At 33.6% G+C, this 18,153-nt stretch overlaps 1 protein-coding gene across 1 annotated transcript; it reads left to right on the plus strand.

Annotated features, from left to right (window-relative positions):
* Positions 1-10,924: 10,924 nt before the first annotated feature.
* On the plus strand, positions 10,925-17,165 carry LOC135583401 (NPL4-like protein). Its single transcript, XM_065172961.1, has 2 exons — positions 10,925-11,993; positions 16,705-17,165. The coding sequence occupies exons 1-2, from the start codon at positions 10,998-11,000 to the stop codon at positions 16,957-16,959; spliced, it is 1,251 nt and encodes a 416-aa protein (XP_065029033.1). The 5' UTR covers positions 10,925-10,997; the 3' UTR covers positions 16,960-17,165.
* Positions 17,166-18,153: the final 988 nt, after the last annotated feature.

The raw sequence follows: 18,153 nt of genomic DNA on the forward strand, positions 1-18,153 counted from the left end.
AAGTAATAAGAGATTGCTTGGCACTATGCCAAGAAATCGCCCCACCAGCCAACATATAAATGTAGCCCGAAGTGGATTTCCTACTATCTTGGCATCCAACAAAATCAGAGTCAGAATACCCAATGATCTCTAAATTGTCTGATCTCCTATATGTGAGCATATAATCTTTTGTCCTCTTTAAATATCTCATGACTCTTTTAGATATCTTCCAATGATCCATTCCAGGATTACATAAGTATCTGCCTAACACTCCAACAATATATGTTATATCCGGACGCGTACAAATATGTGCATACATTAGACTCCCTACAGCTGATGCATAGGGAATCTTCTACATTTCTTGAGTTTTCATATTTCCTTTAGGGCACTGATTGAGATTGAACTTGTCTCCCTTTGCGACTGGTGTGTCTCTTGATTTGCAATCATGCATGCTAAACCTTTTGAGTACTTTATCGATATAGCTCCTTTGTGATAATCCTATAATACCCCGAGATTTATCTCAGTGTATCTAGATTCCTAATACAAAAGAGGCATCACCAAGATCTTTCATTTCAAAATTTCTAGATAGAAATCTTTTGGTTTCGTATAATATGCATATATCATTTATGGCAAGTAGAATATCATCCACATACAATATCAAAAAAATGAATTTGCTCTCACTGAATTTGTGATACACGCAATCATCAACGGCGTTTACCTCAAAACCAAATGAGATAATTACTTGATGAATTTTATAATACCATTGACGGATGCCTGTTTTAGCCCATAGATGGATTTTTATCAATTTATAAACTATTTTCTTTGGGTCTCCTGACACAAAGTATTCTAGTTGTACCATATAAATTATTTCATCAATGTTTCCATTGAGAAATATTGTTTTAACATCCATCTGATGAAGCTCTAAGTCAAAATGTGTGGCTAGAGCTATAATTACCCTAAAAGAGCCCTTTGTTGAAACCGGAGAGAATGTCTTTTTAAAATCAATCCCTTCCTTTTGAGTATAGCCCTTTACCACAAGACGTGCCTTATACTTCTCCACATTACCTTTAGAATCCCTTTTGGTTTTAAAAATCCATTTATAACCAATGGGTTTCACACATTCTGGTAATGAGATAAATTCTCAAACTTTATTGTCTTGCATGGACTTATACTCTTGATTCATTGCTTCAATCCACTTATCCGAATTGGAATCCTCCATGGCTTGACGGAAGTTGATTGGATCATCTTCCATTATACCACTAATTTCTTCATGTTTTTGGAGAAATACCATGTAATCATCCGAAATGACACTCCTCCTTTCCCTAGTGGATCGTCGCAAAGGTGTTGAGTTTGTGGCACAGATTCTTGAGGATGTTGAGTTTGTTCCTCACGAATAATTTTCTCATACTGTATGGGAGTTGAAATGACTATATCCTTTTATACCGTATAGATTTTGCCACATTAGTGGCAACTATATGAATCGGATTAGATTAAACCAATTCTTCCTCAAAGGTAAAGTTTTTAATCTTATTTCTCCCCTCAAACTCAATATCCTCAAAGAATGTAATAATACCCATCTTAAAAATATTTCTTGATTTGGGATCATAAAATTTATACCCCTTAAATCGCTTAGAATAACTAATAAAGCAACTACTCACTGTTCGGGGTTCCAATTTCTTTTCATTAGGTATGTATGGCCTTACCTTAACTGGACAACCCCATACACGAATGTGTCTTAGACTAGGCTTTCTCCCAGTTTAAAGTTCATAAGGTATTTTTGTAGTTGCTTTAGTTGGTACTCTATTAAGAATATAAGTTGTAGTTTTTATTACTTCTCCCCAAAGCGACTCTGGCAAAATAGATTGAGAAATTATACTTCTTACCATATCCTTAAGTGTGCGGTTTCATCTTTCAGCTATACCATTCATGCTAGGTGACCCTGGCATTGTATACTAAGGGATAATTCCATACTCCTCTAGGTATAAAGTAAATGGTCCTAGACGTTGTTCACCTAAGCTATCATTTCTACCGTAATATTCCCCTCCACGGTCAGATCTAATGCTTTTTATCCTTTTGCCGAGTTGATTTTTAACTTAGTTTTAAATGCTTTGAACACATCCAAAGACTGAGATTTTATATGTATTAGATATAGGTATCCATATCTAGAGTAATCGTCTATGAATGATATGAAGTATTATTGACCATTCCACGAAGGTGTAGGAAATTGCCCACAAATATCTGTATGTATCAATTCTAAAATGTTCGTAGCTCTATATGCACCTAATCTCTTAGGTTTGGTTTGTTTACCTTTAATGCATTCAACACAAAAATCCCTTCTGACATAAGTCTTTCAACTCTATTTCTATAGTATCAAGCAAATATAGATTGTCATAAGCTATAAGTGAACTAGTTTCAATCACATTTGAATTTAAAGACAAAGCAAACTAATTATTTCCAAATGAACAAGAATAACCAAATTTGTCCAAATAAGAAACAAAAATTAAGTTCCGTCTAAATGACGGTATAACAAAAGTGTCTTTCAAATCCAAATAATATCTAGTATAAAATAGCAATCTAAATATGCCTATAGCTTCCACATCTACCAATTTTTCGTCCCCCATATAAATGCATCTCTTAGTATTATTAGGCCTTCGGTAGCTCAAGCAACCTTGCTTTGAAACACTGATGTTTGTAGTTGCATCGGAGTCTAACCATTAAGTGTTTCTAGGTACTTAAGTTAAATTGACTTCAGAACAAATCAAAGTAAGAAACGTACCTTTTTTAGCATGCAAAGCATGATATTTGACGGACCATTATTGAGATAAGATTTCCTCAACTATACGAGAAAAACTCTCTATTCTGTTGAGAAAAATCCTCTATTCTAATGAAGGAAATCCTTCCTCCTAATCTATATAAATAGGAGAGAGACGTATTGAAGCATTTTTCATTTCTTCGGCCAGCGACCGACGTTGTTGAGAAAAGCTTTGCCCTGGCCGAAAGCGCGACCGCCGCTGCAGCCAAATTCCTAAGAGGCTCCGTGACCAGATCTGCCAATAGTGACTTAAGGAGAACGAAGAGCGGACTTAAGGGGAACGAAAGGAATGCTTGTACCCTCACAGTAATTGTTCTTATCTTCTATTATTTTCTTTAATTATCAACCTCGTTCTTTCCAGATTTATATTTTCTTTTCTTGCCCTTGTCCTTAGAAGTGTTGGCCAAGTTGGCAATTTCAGTCTTTTCTTGCTTTAGCCTTTCTTCCTCTTGTACACAATATGAAATGAGCTCATTAAGAGACTATTTGTTCTTTTGACAGTTATAACTATCCTTAAACTGATTGAATTATGTAGGGAGAGATATCAGAACCAAATGGACAAGTAAGTCCTCGCTAAGTTTTAATGCTTTAAGTTTTAAGATTAGACATTTTCATGATGTATTCCCTTATATTTCCTTTACCGTTATATCTCATGGTAAATAAGCTTTGAAGTAGAGTGCTTGTTTCTGCCTTATCATTTTTAAGAAAATGCTTTTCTATTTCGGTAAGAAAATCTTTGGCCTTGGTAATCTCTTCGGACACCGCACCCCTAAAGGCTTCTGGAATGCCACGCTTAATGATCATGAGACTCATGCGATTAGACCTGTCCCACTTCTCATATAGTCTCCTATTATCATGAGTACTATTTTTTGTAAGAGAAGTAGGTTAGTCTTCTCTTAGTGCAAGGTCCAAATCCATGCTGCCCAAAACGATCAGAATGCTTTCTTTCTAATCCTTAAAGTTGGTTCCGTTTAGAACTCGTATAGAACTAAAATTAGTAGATATTAATGCAAGAGAACCTAAACAAGAGAACAATAGATAACCAGAAATTATGCTCATATCTATTACCATAAACTTAAGTAAATTCAAAAAATGATATAACACATCTCAAGATAGCAAGTGCAACATTAATATCTTGTCTTTGGACTTCAATATTAATTGTTAGTGGTAGTCTTGTTGTAACAATCAAACCCTGATAATAAGACATGTCAAATGATAAACCCTTCTTTGGATTGATTTATCATTTACATGTATAATTTTATAATTATCATGTGTTTATCATTATAGGTATGTATAAAATTCTGCTAGTCATTAACCTTCCTTTGGGCCGGGTAATTTGGATGTAAATACATAATACATTTAATATTTTCATTAGAAATGTTATATATGAGAGGTCACTTTCACGATTTCATACATTAAATTACTCAATCTAATATTAAACTATCACTAATTGAATTTGAACCATATTAGTCAAATTGGTTTGATCTTAATTTGTTGACTAAAATATTTAATGCATGTAAACCATTCAATTTATGTCAACAAATAATTTTATAGAACCAATATTATGTTTAAACCAATATAATATTATAATAATATTATTATTAATTAAATTTACATATTGTAACAATATAATTAAACCAACATAATATTACAATAATATCTAATTAATTAAATTCATATAAATTTAATTAATTATATAAATTCCAGAGGAAATTTGAGAAGTTTATGTCTTATAGTGCAAAAAATGAATTTGCATAGGAAAAGACATGGAAAAGAACATCTCAAAATTAAAGTGATATAATATCAAAAAAGTACTAAACTAAATGTGAAGCATGCTATAACATGATTATATAAAATCATCATCTTTCCCAATGAAGATAGAACCAAATTATTTCAAAATAACATGATTACATAAAGCTATCATCTTTCCCAAAGATGATAGAACCAAATCAATTCAATATAGCATGATTACATTAAACTATCATCTTTCCTAATGATGATAGAACCAAATCACTCCAAAATACTGATGAAAACATCATAAAAATAAGCTTAGATGTTCAGCAATCATCGTAGGAAAGCTCTGATATCAATTGTTGGTTCTTTTAATATATCAAATATGGATAAAATAATTATTTTATAGAATCAAAATCGAATTTTGGTTCAAAAACATAATTTATAGATCCAAAATAAGATTTTAGAATGTTTCTATAAAACTTATTAAATCCACTATAATATGCATGAAATCCTACAACAATTAATAAACATATTAACACAGAAGCGTACCTGATGAATCCATTAGAATATTTTCTAAATTAATCGGTGATTTGGTCTTCCAATTATAGAGTATCCTTAAGAACTTTATATTTCTCCTTGACGGGTGAAGAGAAACTTTTTTGGATACTGCAACCGGGGACCATAACCTTATTTATAATCATAACCAATAAATCTACAGTTATGATTATATTCATAATTGATGAATCTATAATTATGCATCAAGAGTTTCATATTCCTAATTTATCTCGTCATTAAGTTAGAAATATGACTGATGGTATCCACATAATTAATTTTCATAATAATAATTATGTCCCTTAGTCAAATAATTTTACTTTAATTAAATCACTTTAATTTTGATCAATCAAAATAATGACTTAACATATTTAATTATACATGTGTGACCCTTAAAATTCTAACAGGTCAGTTATTTAAGATGATCATTTTCTCAAGTTGATTATATCATCAAGATGATTGATCATAAAATTCTATCACATCCTTCAAAATAATTATTCCATTCAAGCCAACAACAATCTCAAGACAAATCACGCCCAATCGACAATCATGTTATCTAGTTGCATATAACTTCACATTAGACATGTCATACTTTGAAAATGGTCAAAGTCAAATTTGGTTAAATGGGTTGTCAATCAAATTTGTTGTAAGGAATAGGAGAGGTTCAGAGCATATAAGGTGAATACCGCATACCATAACTCGTTATTGAGAAAAATAATAATAATAATAAACCAACCTATTTTTGAGGCTTGGGCTACTCTTATAACACCACTCAGCCACCAACGTAACCTATTTATTGCTACACATGTTGATAATATAAATATTATAAGAGAGCTCTAATCAAGTACCATGTTCGACACCCCCTTAAAGGCTCTACCTAACTAGGGTAGGTCAGGCAAGATATGCATCCAAGTATATGTTAGGAGCTAGAAAAACTTAATACTTGAGGCTTCAACCCTCTCTCTCTCTCTCTCTCTCTCTCTCTCTCTCTCTCTCTCTCTATTGATAAATGTGACATTATAAGATATCTTCAGTTGGTGATAGAGTGGAATCTCGTTTGAACTTATCTCCTCTTATCCTTCTCGTCCTGCAAAAAACATTGGACTCATTGACGAGCGCTCTTTCACATCATCCATGATGATAGGATACTAGATAAGGTGTTTCTTAAGCCCAAATCATTGTAGGCAATAACGTTACATCTTTACTATATAACTTTCTATCATTTAGTATGTTTGATCTAATTCAAAATTCATCTATTTTATGATTTTTAAAGAGAGAAAGTTTTTACAATGAAGAAAATATCGAGAGTTCTCTCTTGTCAATCGATTATTATATAGAACCCTCTCTTTTGGATGCTCTTAATTATGTGATTAATCAAAATTGAAATCTTTTTTTCCTCCCATAGTACTTAATATGATAATGAGTTTTTTTTTTCTTTCATATATCTCATCATAGACGGAAGCCTTAAATATTCTTACCAAGGGCTAAAGTTAATCCATGGAAAACTCTTCACTTAATCTCATGACATCTTAACTTTTTAATTTTATTTAAATAATTTACTTTTCATTCGATTTAGATTCATCTTTCCATACTATAATGTGAATATCAAATCTTAAAATTATTTTTTTATATTACTTACTTTAATGTTTTAAAACTCGATGAACATGTCTCAATGACTTTTGAGAGAGGAAATTTTATGTGAATTTATCTAAAAATTGATTTATCCATGCCCTTAAAAAAGGACATTTGGATTGAAAAATCTTATACAGAGATATTTCAAGTTATATGTTGTGAAAAATTTTTATTAATCTATTTTATACGTGGTTATATTGGACACGAGAATTTTGATTGCCCTCAAAAGAGTCCAATAATAATATCCTCAAAAGATGATATGAGGACATCCGTGTCTTATTCCTCTTTGTAGCCTCCTGAGCAATCACTCTTTGGAGTAGGATGAGCTTGGGAAAGGCTTTTAAGGTTGATAATAAAAAACTAGACTCGATTAGTAAATGGTTTATAGATTTATGTGAAGCATAGACATGCGCCTAGGAAAAAAAAAAAAAAGTGTGTTTTGAAAACATAGAACAAAATGATATAACTCTATATCAAGAAAGAACTAAAATGTATTCAAACTCAAAATTAAATCAATTTAAGAAAAATAAGATTTAAATATTTATTTTTAGACCTAGTGATCATCTTATAATTGATACAAAATGAACGAATAAATAAGATGAATAAGATATCATGATTTAAAATAAAACTAAATTAGTGATCATAAATTAGTAAAAGTATAGATTATAAAATGACATTCACTCGACTAAACTTAAAGTCATAAGAATATTGTTTGTCTATGCTTATCTTTATAATTTTAAATTCTTTTAAATATATATTAAAAGTGTTTTTTTAATAAATTTGTTTAAAAAATTAAATCAAATAACCATCCTGATTTAAGAATAATATTTATTTAAATCATATTTTATAAATATTCTAAGACTCTACTAGTTAAAACAAACCCAAATAATAGACTTAGTTTTTTTAAAGCCAAAATAATCTTTTAAAATAGAAGGTCGACACTAGTTTAAATTTATATTAATGATAATATATTTCACTAATTAATATTTATGTGAATCATTTGCCAAGAGTATAAGTTAAAAAATTGAAATTGGTCTAATGGATAAATTAATATTTTTCTTAGGTTATAAAGTAAATAATATAATGATAAAATTTTTATTAGTCAAATTTAGTACACTCAGGATCTAAATAAAAGATTTAATATAAAAAAACTCTAAAGCTATTAATATAATAATGAGTACCTTCACAAAATTTGAGATGGATAATGATAAACTCTTTGACTAAAGATATGATAAAAAAAAATTTGTATCTCACTATTACCATACTAGATAATATGTCCAATGGGTCTTTGTATTGGATTATAATTAAATCACTAAACAGTCTCATTTTAAAGGCATAAAATTAATTTTTAAATACTTAAAAGAAACAGTATCTCTAAAATTATAGTATCTAAAATTTGATAATTTTGATTTGATTGCTTATATTGTTATTGTAGAATATAAAATAAATAAAATAAGTACATTTAAAACATGGTAAAATCTACACCATACACTTATTTTTTTATTATCCAAGAAGTAAAATTCTATCACACTATCTACAACTAAAATAGAATATGTTACGGTAGATGTAACATATTCGAATGAATCACACTTTAAAGGACTATAAACTTTGCTTAAATAATTATCCCCGGTATAATTATACTAGTACAATTTACTTAACAAAAAATCATATTCAATACTGTTAGACTAAGTTTATTGATATAAACATCATTTTGTTAATAATCAAATTAGCATTACATTTTTTTCCATTTAAGTCTATATTTAAATACTCAAGATTTTACAAAAATCTTATGCTAAGTAACTCAACTAAAAATTCAAGAAAATAAAGAAAACTCAGGTAAAGCTTTAAGAGAGAATTTTAATATTTTGAAAGCTCAATGATGTAAGATGCATCTCAATCATAGCTGAATTAGGTATTTATAGTCTTAAATGTCCCAAAAATTTGAAACAAATTAAAAAAAAAGCTCGAAATCAAGAATATTGATGGTATTATCGTCTTTCCAACCAAACTGTTATTAATATGTTGAAACAACACGATTAGCACCGTCCACTATCCTGTGCAGTACCACCAACCAATGCGTTGCCAATAAGAGCGCAAAACAGCTAATGAAGCATCCCACTTTGATCAAATTCAGCTCTCTAACTTGATATTATTCAAATATAATCCTCAACTTCAAGCAAGACTTTCAAATAACAATCACTTTTTTAGCATATCAATTTATCTTTCTTCGTTATTTGATATAATATCCTATCGTGATATTTGATCATTCATTATAATGTTCAAGCCTTTAGCACATATTTTTTTGACATATGTTCGATTGGCTCTTGATTGAGGTACCCCCATATCACTTAGTTTATAATAACATTAGTTCCTTGAATTTATCGATTGATTTCATTATCTACATCTATCATTTAACTAAAGATACATCAATAGTTCATGTAAAAACACTAATTGAGGAAGATGCTTCTTTTCAACATTGTGAAAGATAAAAAGATCAATTCTTTTCAACATTGTGAAGGATAAAAAGATCAAATAAATAAGTCCATTTGTTTGGCAAGTAGTATTTCTCATATTTGCTAAGGTTATCGATAAAGTTGCTAGTGAATTTTATCATACTAATTGTATAGAAGTTCATATCAATCTAGGAAGAGAAAGATAACATAGTAAAAAAAAAAAATGAATAAGGTGGATCTACAATAGGTAAAAAAAGAAGAATAATAAATAGATTTTATCCCAGAAACTAATTATGCTGGTAAGAGATGGATAAGAGGAATACAAGATAATACAACTATATGAAAAAAAGAAAAGAAATGATAAGGTATATCGATATTAAATATACAAATGTATTCGTTCACGATGGTCACCATATATATAATAACTTTCCATAAAGAAAGTGATTATTCTCAATTTGAAGAATTTATTGTGAGTGTGCATATTGGTTTTTTTTTATATTTATGACCCATTATATGAAATATGATTCATATATCCTCATTTCTTATGTTGACCCTCCTTTATGTATGTTATCATATTGACATTGGTTGCTTCTATAACAAATGTCATAGTTGGCAACTATGACCAAAAAAAAAAAAAAAGGTTATCTTATGAGCATATGAACAGTTTGACTACTTGTAGAATATGGGCTGATGAGGGGAAGCATCTCAGCCTCACATGCTTGTAGACACTATTGAATTGGAAGGTGTTCATGGATAAAAGTGATGTCAACATATATTTCCCCATCTTAGTATTTAGAAACATTTCTTATATGTTCATATTTTACCTAATCTTTCTAGTTTTCAACACTAGAGAAATATTATCATCAAATTGGCATTTACCTCCATATTTGAGTTGGGCAGCAAAACAAATGAGGATCCAACTGAACACAGTTTAACTCAACTCGGATAAAATATATTTTTTTTCGACAATACTAGAAGAACACTATAATCATATTAAAAATATTATAATCGAATAATTTTATACTATTTTTTAATGTTCTTCTACCACAGCTATGAATTATATTTTTATGAAAATGCTAGGCGAAATAAGATTCAACTTTTTAAAAAATATTTTTAATAATACTAGAAAAACATCGTAACCCTATTAAAAAATACTGTAATTAGAGAATTTTATATCGATTTTTAATATTCTTTTTACGATAGCTATGAATTATATGTTTGTAAAAATTTCAAGCACAGGATTCAACTTTAAAACAAACTTCGTTCGATGTATTGAGTTACAGTATTTTTTATAAAAAAAATAATATAGATATAAAAAATTATTACGAAAAATCGATCTAATTCGATAGATTGGTCCATAAAAAAAAAAGAGAAAAAAATAAGTCCATAGGAAGGAAGAAAAAGGAAAACATGAGAATCGATCTAATTGGGTGGATTAGTCCATAAAAAAAAAAGAGAAAAATTAGTCCATAGGAAGGAAGAAAAAGGAAAACATCTAATTCGATCTAATTCGATAGATTGGTCCATTAAAAAAAAAAAGAGAAAAATTAGTCCATAGGAAGGAAGAAAAAGGAAAACATGAGAATCGATCTAATTGGGTGGATTAGTCCATAAAAAAAAGAAAAGAGGAAAACACGAATAGATAGTTGACTTGTCTTTGAGGAATGAAGAGGTAATTTAATTGATAAAGAAAGTAAAAGGAGGGGAAAAAAAAAACCCTAAAATGAAGATTTTTAATTATCTTCCAACTATCACCAACAACAATATTTATTCTTCCTTCCACCTTTTTTCCAACTCGATCACTCGTGAATTAATCGTCGGATTGTAGGAAGAAGATGATCCTCCGGATCCGCAGCCGAGACGGCATGGAGCGCGTCGCCGTGCCGGACCCTTCCACCGCCACCGTCGCCACTCTTTGCTCCCTCATCGAGTCGCATCTGGGCGTTCCCGCCACCGTCCAAACCCTCTCCCTCGATCACAACCTTCTCCTCCCCTCCAAGGCTCAGAGCCCAGCCCTCGACCCCGCTACCCCCCTCTCCTCCCTCCCCATCGGCCACGGCTCCATAGTCTACCTGTCCTACCCTGCCGACCTCCGCCGTGCCGCCGCCGCCCCCGCGCCTCCGCCCTTCACACCCGCTGGATCCTTCGGCCGCCACAAGATGACCATCGACGACCTCATCGCCCGTCAAGTCCGCGTCGCCCGCCAGGAGTCCCCCCACTGCGACGCTGCCTCCTTCGACCGCGACGCAGCCCACGCATTCCAGCTCTACGTTGCCGACACCCTCGCCTTCGCCGTCAAGCGCGCCGGTTTCCTCTACGGCCATGTCGACCAGGCCTCCCACTCCGTCGCCATCGACTTTGTCTACGAGCCTCCCCAGCAGGGCTCTGAGGACGCGGCGGCCCTCTTCCGCGATCCTGACGAGGAGGCCCTCGTTGAGGCCATCGCTGCCGGCCTCGGCATGCGTCGGGTGGGATTTATCTTCACCCAGGCCGTCGGCCGCAAGGCTGGCACCGCCGAGTACACCATGTCCGGCCGCGAGGTCCTGCAAGCCGCCGAAATGCAGGCCGAGGGCGGCATCCCCGAGTGGGTGACCGCCGTGGTCAAGCTCGATGTTGCGGAGGACGGCGCCGCAGACGTGCACTTCGAGGCCTTCCAGATGAGCGACATCTGCGTTCGCCTCTTCAAGGAGGGATGGTTCGTGACGGAGTTCGGAGAGGATGACGACCCCAGGGTGTCGAGGATGAAGAAGGATGTGGTTGTCGGGGGCAAGGATACGAGGGAGGTTGACAACGATTTCTTCTTGGTGCCAGTCAAGATCTCCGATCACCAGGTCAGTTGGCTTATACACAATCTCTCTCTGCTTATTGGATTTCTTCATGCTTCTGACGCTCGAAATGATAAATCTTATTAGATCCAGATCTCCTTTAGTCTTTTACTATGTTCATCATATCATATCTTGGTTGAATCAGTTCTTTCCATGACACTAATATCAGATCTGATTGGAAGTATCCGCTTGATCTATATGGAAAGGCATCCGCTTTATCCATATGGAAAGGAGATCCATCTCTTTTGGTTCTTTAAACCGAAATGGAAGTATCCACTAGGTCTATACGGAAAGGGAAGGTTGTAGAATCCTTCGTTCTAGCTATTAGGAATCAGAATCCTGATTAGGTTGGTTATGGACTATGGACTTAATTGAAAGTCTTTGGGATGAACAAACCAATATTCATCATCTCGTGCCGACCGATGGTGTCGGTCTTGGCCTGGACAAGTATGTATCGATCGATATGAGCGTACCATATGTTAATATGTTAGCATCGGTTTTTGAAAATTTAGCCAAAAAATGATTGAAAAATTCTTGAAAAGTAAAAAACCCTTTTAATCCTAATTTTATAGGATTTCAATTCAATTTCGATAAGAATAAAGCACAAATGAGTGATAAATGGTTAGTAATTGTAGGTTTTTAGGATGAGATAGCGAATTATCTTTTTTGGATCGTTGAGGAGCAACTTTGTCTCACGATCCTTCATTTCTTCCCTGATCTTGAATCATCAATATGAATTGAGATGTTAGATTATATGTCAAAAGCTTTATAATATCAACAAATTAAGTAATAAATGAAAGCAACTTGTATATATATGCTTCTACCACTAAAATGAACGACGAGACTCCATCATCGGTGGATTGAGGTGCTCGATCATGTAAATTTGTATATCAATGTGATACGTCTATTGGACCCAATCTTAAAACTGTTCACATTAATGCATCAACATGGTAACACTTGTTGCCTGATTGTCATTAATGACACATGTTCAAGGAACCTCTTGAGATAAGTATGATTATGACATGTAGAGGTGGGGAGGTTGGAGTACACTAGAACTTTTGTTGTCATCACTGACTTGCTGCTCTATATCGTAAGAACGATCGGTTTTGAAAAAAAAAATGATCGACTATCGTTGTACATCTTTTGTTTGTAGGATCCACCATATGATGGTTGTGAATACAACGAGCTCATATCCATGTCTATATCATAAGGCTATATTGCATGTGCTTTAAGTTATCAATTGCCTTCCCCTTTCCTTTATTCTTGCGACTATAAACAATGCTTGGATCCTTAAACCCCATGATCTAAATATTGGGTGGCATGCGTAAAATGTTGCTCTTGCTCTTATGTCCATGCTTGAAGTAGTCGGAACCGATTATGATGCTCAATTGAGAAAGAGAGTGAGAAAGAGTCAGTAGGAAAGAGAGGGAGAAAGATTGTGAGCTAGGGGGAGTGAAGGAGATGAGAGAGAGGTTTTAAAAAGAGGGCAAACAACCTAAACTAGAGGTCGGATGATCAAATTGACTATTGGACCCGCATGATTTGATCCAATTGAATCGATACGATCGGAATTTGACTAGATGTAGGTCAATAACTAGTTTTAACTGCATCATGGTACACCTCTCGCCTGTCACATACTGCCCAAAACGGGTTGGTATGTGTACCAGTTGTCGGATAGACCGATATGTACTGTCTATTTCGTATCGTATCGGGTGGTATGACCAACATTGGAACAAGCTAATATTTGTTATGTAAACTTTTTTATTATCCTGAAATCTCTAGAGGAGATTCATAGTCAGTATATGTGTTATGCGATGAGGACTGATCAGGTCATGAGTCATTGCGTAAAAGTAGGCACATTATGCAAACTCTACAAGTTCCTATTGGAAACTTTGCATATTGTATTCATGCTAATGGTGAATTTGTTTCATGTGTAAAACCTATTCATGCTTTGGTATTAATGTAAGATGAGGCTCAAATGAAAAAGAAAATGCAACAGTTTATAAATAGATCAAAGTTCTTCTTGTACTTAGATAAACTGATTAGTATGTTAAGTAAAACATTTATTGAGAGTCAGATGTTAAGATGATCACTTTTCAGGTTAAGGCATGGATGATGGTACTTGAAGAAGCAAACAGCCAGATTCAGGCAAAGAAGAGAATGTTTAGTATACTAATTTGGTTTTACCTGGGTGTAGTACAGACTCAATATGGCGTCTAGATTTTGATGGGAAATGCCTTATCCGGAACTTCTCCAGATCTGGTTATATAGAGATTTGCAAGTTAAGATATATGTAGATCCAGTGATTTAAAAAGCGTTAGGCGTTAACGTCCAAAAACGCCCGAGCGAAGCGAGACGCTAAAATATAAAAATATATAATATAATTATTTAAAATTTTAAATAAAAATATGCTATTAAATTAAGAAAATCTAAGATACAAAATCATAATGTCACATTAACAAAAAGTTTTAAAATTCAAAACAATAAAATTTTACATCAAAGTCATTCATCATAATCAATATTATCGTCATTTTCACATAAATCATATTCATTGAATTCGTCCTCTTTCTCTTGTCTTTCGGCTCCTTCTTCATCAAAATATGTTTTATTCTCTATGTCTTCAACAATAGCAGGAGCCGAGCTTGATACTTTTGCACTCATTTTTCTCTTTGTCATCTGTCTTGTATATGTTTGTAATTCTCCAGCACCTGAAGCTCTTGCCACATCTCTCCATGTCAATCTATCATCTTCAAATACAAGCTCGTCTTTGGCATCTTGCAAGTTAGCACATATTTCTCCCACCAACCACTCATTTGAATCATCAATATCTTGCAAGTTAGCACCTATTAGTGACAGCTGATATCGGTGCTTTAGTTGGTTCGATTGAATCAACTAAAGCACCGAAGACCGAACCAGACCTAAAACGCTAGTTCGGTCACCTGGTTTAACCCAGGTGCTCGCTCAAAGCGCCTAGCACCTGGGCTTGGGCGAGCGCCCAGGCGGCGCCTCTTTGAAGCGCGTCGCTTGGAAGTGAAGCGAGGTGCTCGGGCCTCGCCTCGCCCGAGCGCCTTTTTAAATCACTGGGTAGATCTGAGATGAAAATGCAACCTGACTTTTATATGTTTATAAAAAGAGAGGTAGATGAAAGTAATAATTAAGAAAGGCAGTGAGAAGTACAAAAGATACTAGGAGGAAAGGGGCCTGCAGGCACAGCTGAAGTCGGTTTTGCTAATAAAAGTAACATTTATTGGTTTTCTGCAGATCTTCCTCCTTGTAAAAATACTAGTTAAGCTAGACTCAGACTCTTAAGTTAAATATTTTGAAAAGAAACAAAAAAGAGCCTAAAATAGCTGCCTGGAAATGCTCCTAAATTGTTTAGACTAACATCTTTTCTCTAGAACTTCGTGCCCGGATGATACTCTAGAATAGCAGATCTTTCAATTCTATCACCATTATCTTTTTCTCTTTTAATTTGTATGGCTATAAAATTGTTCCAGGTTTCCGAATAGAGTAGTAGGGATGCTAGCTGGTTAATATCTATCATGTCTTTATTTAGCAACACTATAAAATCTAAAAAGGTTAAGAAAAGATTCAAAATGTCAGATGACATTCAAATCAATCATTGCATGTAGCAATCTGATGTTGGAAAAATTCATGTGAAAAGCAATGAATTTCACATGACAAAAGAAACATGGACTTGAATGGATGAGCCATTATTAGAAGGATTGTAGTTTGTCTTTTCCAGATTATGAAGAATAAAGATAGTGCAACTGGCGTTATGTTATTGTTGCTTATGAGTATTTCATTTGAAGCATGTCTCGTTTACATTCTTCCTGATCAAATTCTTCAAAATTACTCTCGTCTCTCTAGGAAGATGTGTTTATAGTCTAAGTAACTCAATTTATTAGTTACCATTAAATTGATCCTGAAGTTGTTTTAGTATTTAGTTCAATCAAATATAGTTATTCAAGACTTTGTCAATCAACATGGATAAGCTACAAACATTAACTTAAATGTTTTATGACTGACAATCAAATTCTGGTCAATCTTTTATAGTTTGTCTAGACTCATCATGTTTGTCAAACTCTAATTGGATCGACACAGATATTTAACTTCCTGTTGCAATTTAAGCTCATGCAACCAATGTTCGAACCTTCAATTTTCTTTAGACCTATGAAGAGAGTAGGGTCAGTGACAAGCTTAGCTATTTGCAGAAATATTCTTGTAATTACGATTGAACTGTTAGATCATTGAAGCAAAATGGTACTGCATATGGTCACGCCAGATGTGAATCATTTGTTGTTTTTGTTCTATTTTGATATTCACAACCGCGTTTCATGTATGCATCAAAGTAGATCTGTTTGCAATTTTTTTTTGCATAATTTAGAAGTGTCCTTAAAGTTGCTGAGGTTCAAAGAATGGCCATGCTTCAGTTTTTGGAGGAAGAAAATAGGAAGAGAGGTGTCTAGCACTGGTTGTAGATTTTTGATGAAGCAAATGTCATATTGTTTCTTTGACATTTGCTTTATATGCTGATTAGCCTGTTGTTTAAAACTTGATTGATTCAACTAAGATGTGGAGTGCTCACTTGCATCAGAAGCCTAGCAGTGTTAAGGTGCATTTCATTAGATCCAACAACCATCATATATGCCATTGACAATTCCACATTTTATCACTGTACGTTGATATAATTTTTATATGCTTTGATTTTCTGCAGGGGCCATTATCTTCGAGTTTTCCTATAGAGAACCGGATTACTCGAGTGACCCTCAAGGCCCTAAAGAACCACTTGGATCGGACAAAGCACCTCCCGTTTGTAAGGCGCATCTCCGATTTTCATCTGCTTCTCTTACTCGCGAGGTTCTTGGACGTAAATGCTGATGTACCAACGCTCGCTGAATGTGTGCAGAAGCAATCATCGGTGCCAGAAGGTTATCAGCTTCTGATAGAGTCCATGGCTGCTGCATCTTGAAATTATATGCTGCATGTACGAGTCATACAAACCTTGTTAATTTTTCCTGTGTAGTCTCTTTCTTATGGACACCTTCATGTAGATTTACTACTTGCGATACAATTTTTTTTTAGGGTCAATTTACTTTGAGTTGGTGAACTTAAAATCTTTCTGTTATGTTGATCTTTATAATTAACAACATAAAGATGATTGATTGCTTTGTCTGATATTTAACTTCATCATGTCTTCCTCTCTCATTGATTCCCAACTGTAGTTCTTTACCGTTGGGAGTCTTGATCATGTGTGCTTCTAAGATGTTAGGTGGTTCTTATGTGAGTGATTCAATCATTATTGTACCTAAAATTTATGCTAACAAATCACACTTATCATAAGTGTTGAATTATTTGTCTGCGTCTTATCACTGCACTTAAATATATTTTTCATATGCTTGGTGGGGCCATTGTTTTAGAGTTTTTCTATAGAGAGAATCCGATTCCCACTGGTAACCCTGAAAGCTCTCTATAGAACCATTTGGATCATGGAATGTGCTTATTAGCAGCTACGGACAAAATATATCTAGAATGAAAATATTATGTTGAAAATTTGTATAAAGAACCATTTGGATCATGGAATATGCTCCCGTGGTTTAACCGTACTCTCTCTATGTTCAAAATATTATTATGTTGGTCGCTAAATTACATTGTTTAGTAACCATAAGTGTTTAATTTCTTTAAATTTCGTCACCATAAGTGTTTAATTTGGCAAAGTGACAATATTTATGATCAACGACAGTGTCACTAACATCGATCACTCTACTACGTATGTCTGTCTGTCTGGTGACAAGATGATGTAAATATTTGGTTTGCTAAAATCTGTCACTAAAATATTTAATTAAATGAAAGAGACTTTATATGAATGATACATTTAACAATGATTGATAACATTTAGGATGATGGTCAAAGCACTATGGTGATAGTTCCATTTTTTTTTCTTACAAAAAATACTCACTGTAAACATAAGAAAGAGGTTTTGAATCAATACCTCCACCAACCTTCAATTTTTCCCATAATATATGTATACTATAATAATATGATGTGATGTCACTTAAAGCGGTTCTTTTTTTTATTTCGCCAAATGTTCTACAAATGAACATAAAAAAAAAAGCACTGGCAAAATAGATTCTCGGTCGTCCTAAGCCTCAATTTTTATTCTCAA

This window comes from Musa acuminata, chromosome BXJ3-11 (assembly GCF_036884655.1).
Source record: "Musa acuminata AAA Group cultivar baxijiao chromosome BXJ3-11, Cavendish_Baxijiao_AAA, whole genome shotgun sequence".
In the NCBI taxonomy this organism is placed as follows: Eukaryota; Viridiplantae; Streptophyta; class Magnoliopsida; order Zingiberales; family Musaceae; genus Musa; species Musa acuminata.

What these genes read in the sequence shown, in the direction of transcription:
- LOC135583401 (XM_065172961.1), top strand. Translation starts at nt 10,998, where the DNA reads ATGATCCTCCGGATCCGCAGCCGAGACGGCATGGAGCGCGTCGCCGTG. An exon ending in TCAAGATCTCCGATCACCAG is followed by an intron (nt 11,994 to 16,704) that starts GTCAGTTGGCTT and finishes GATTTTCTGCAG; the next exon opens with GGGCCATTATCTTCGAGTTT.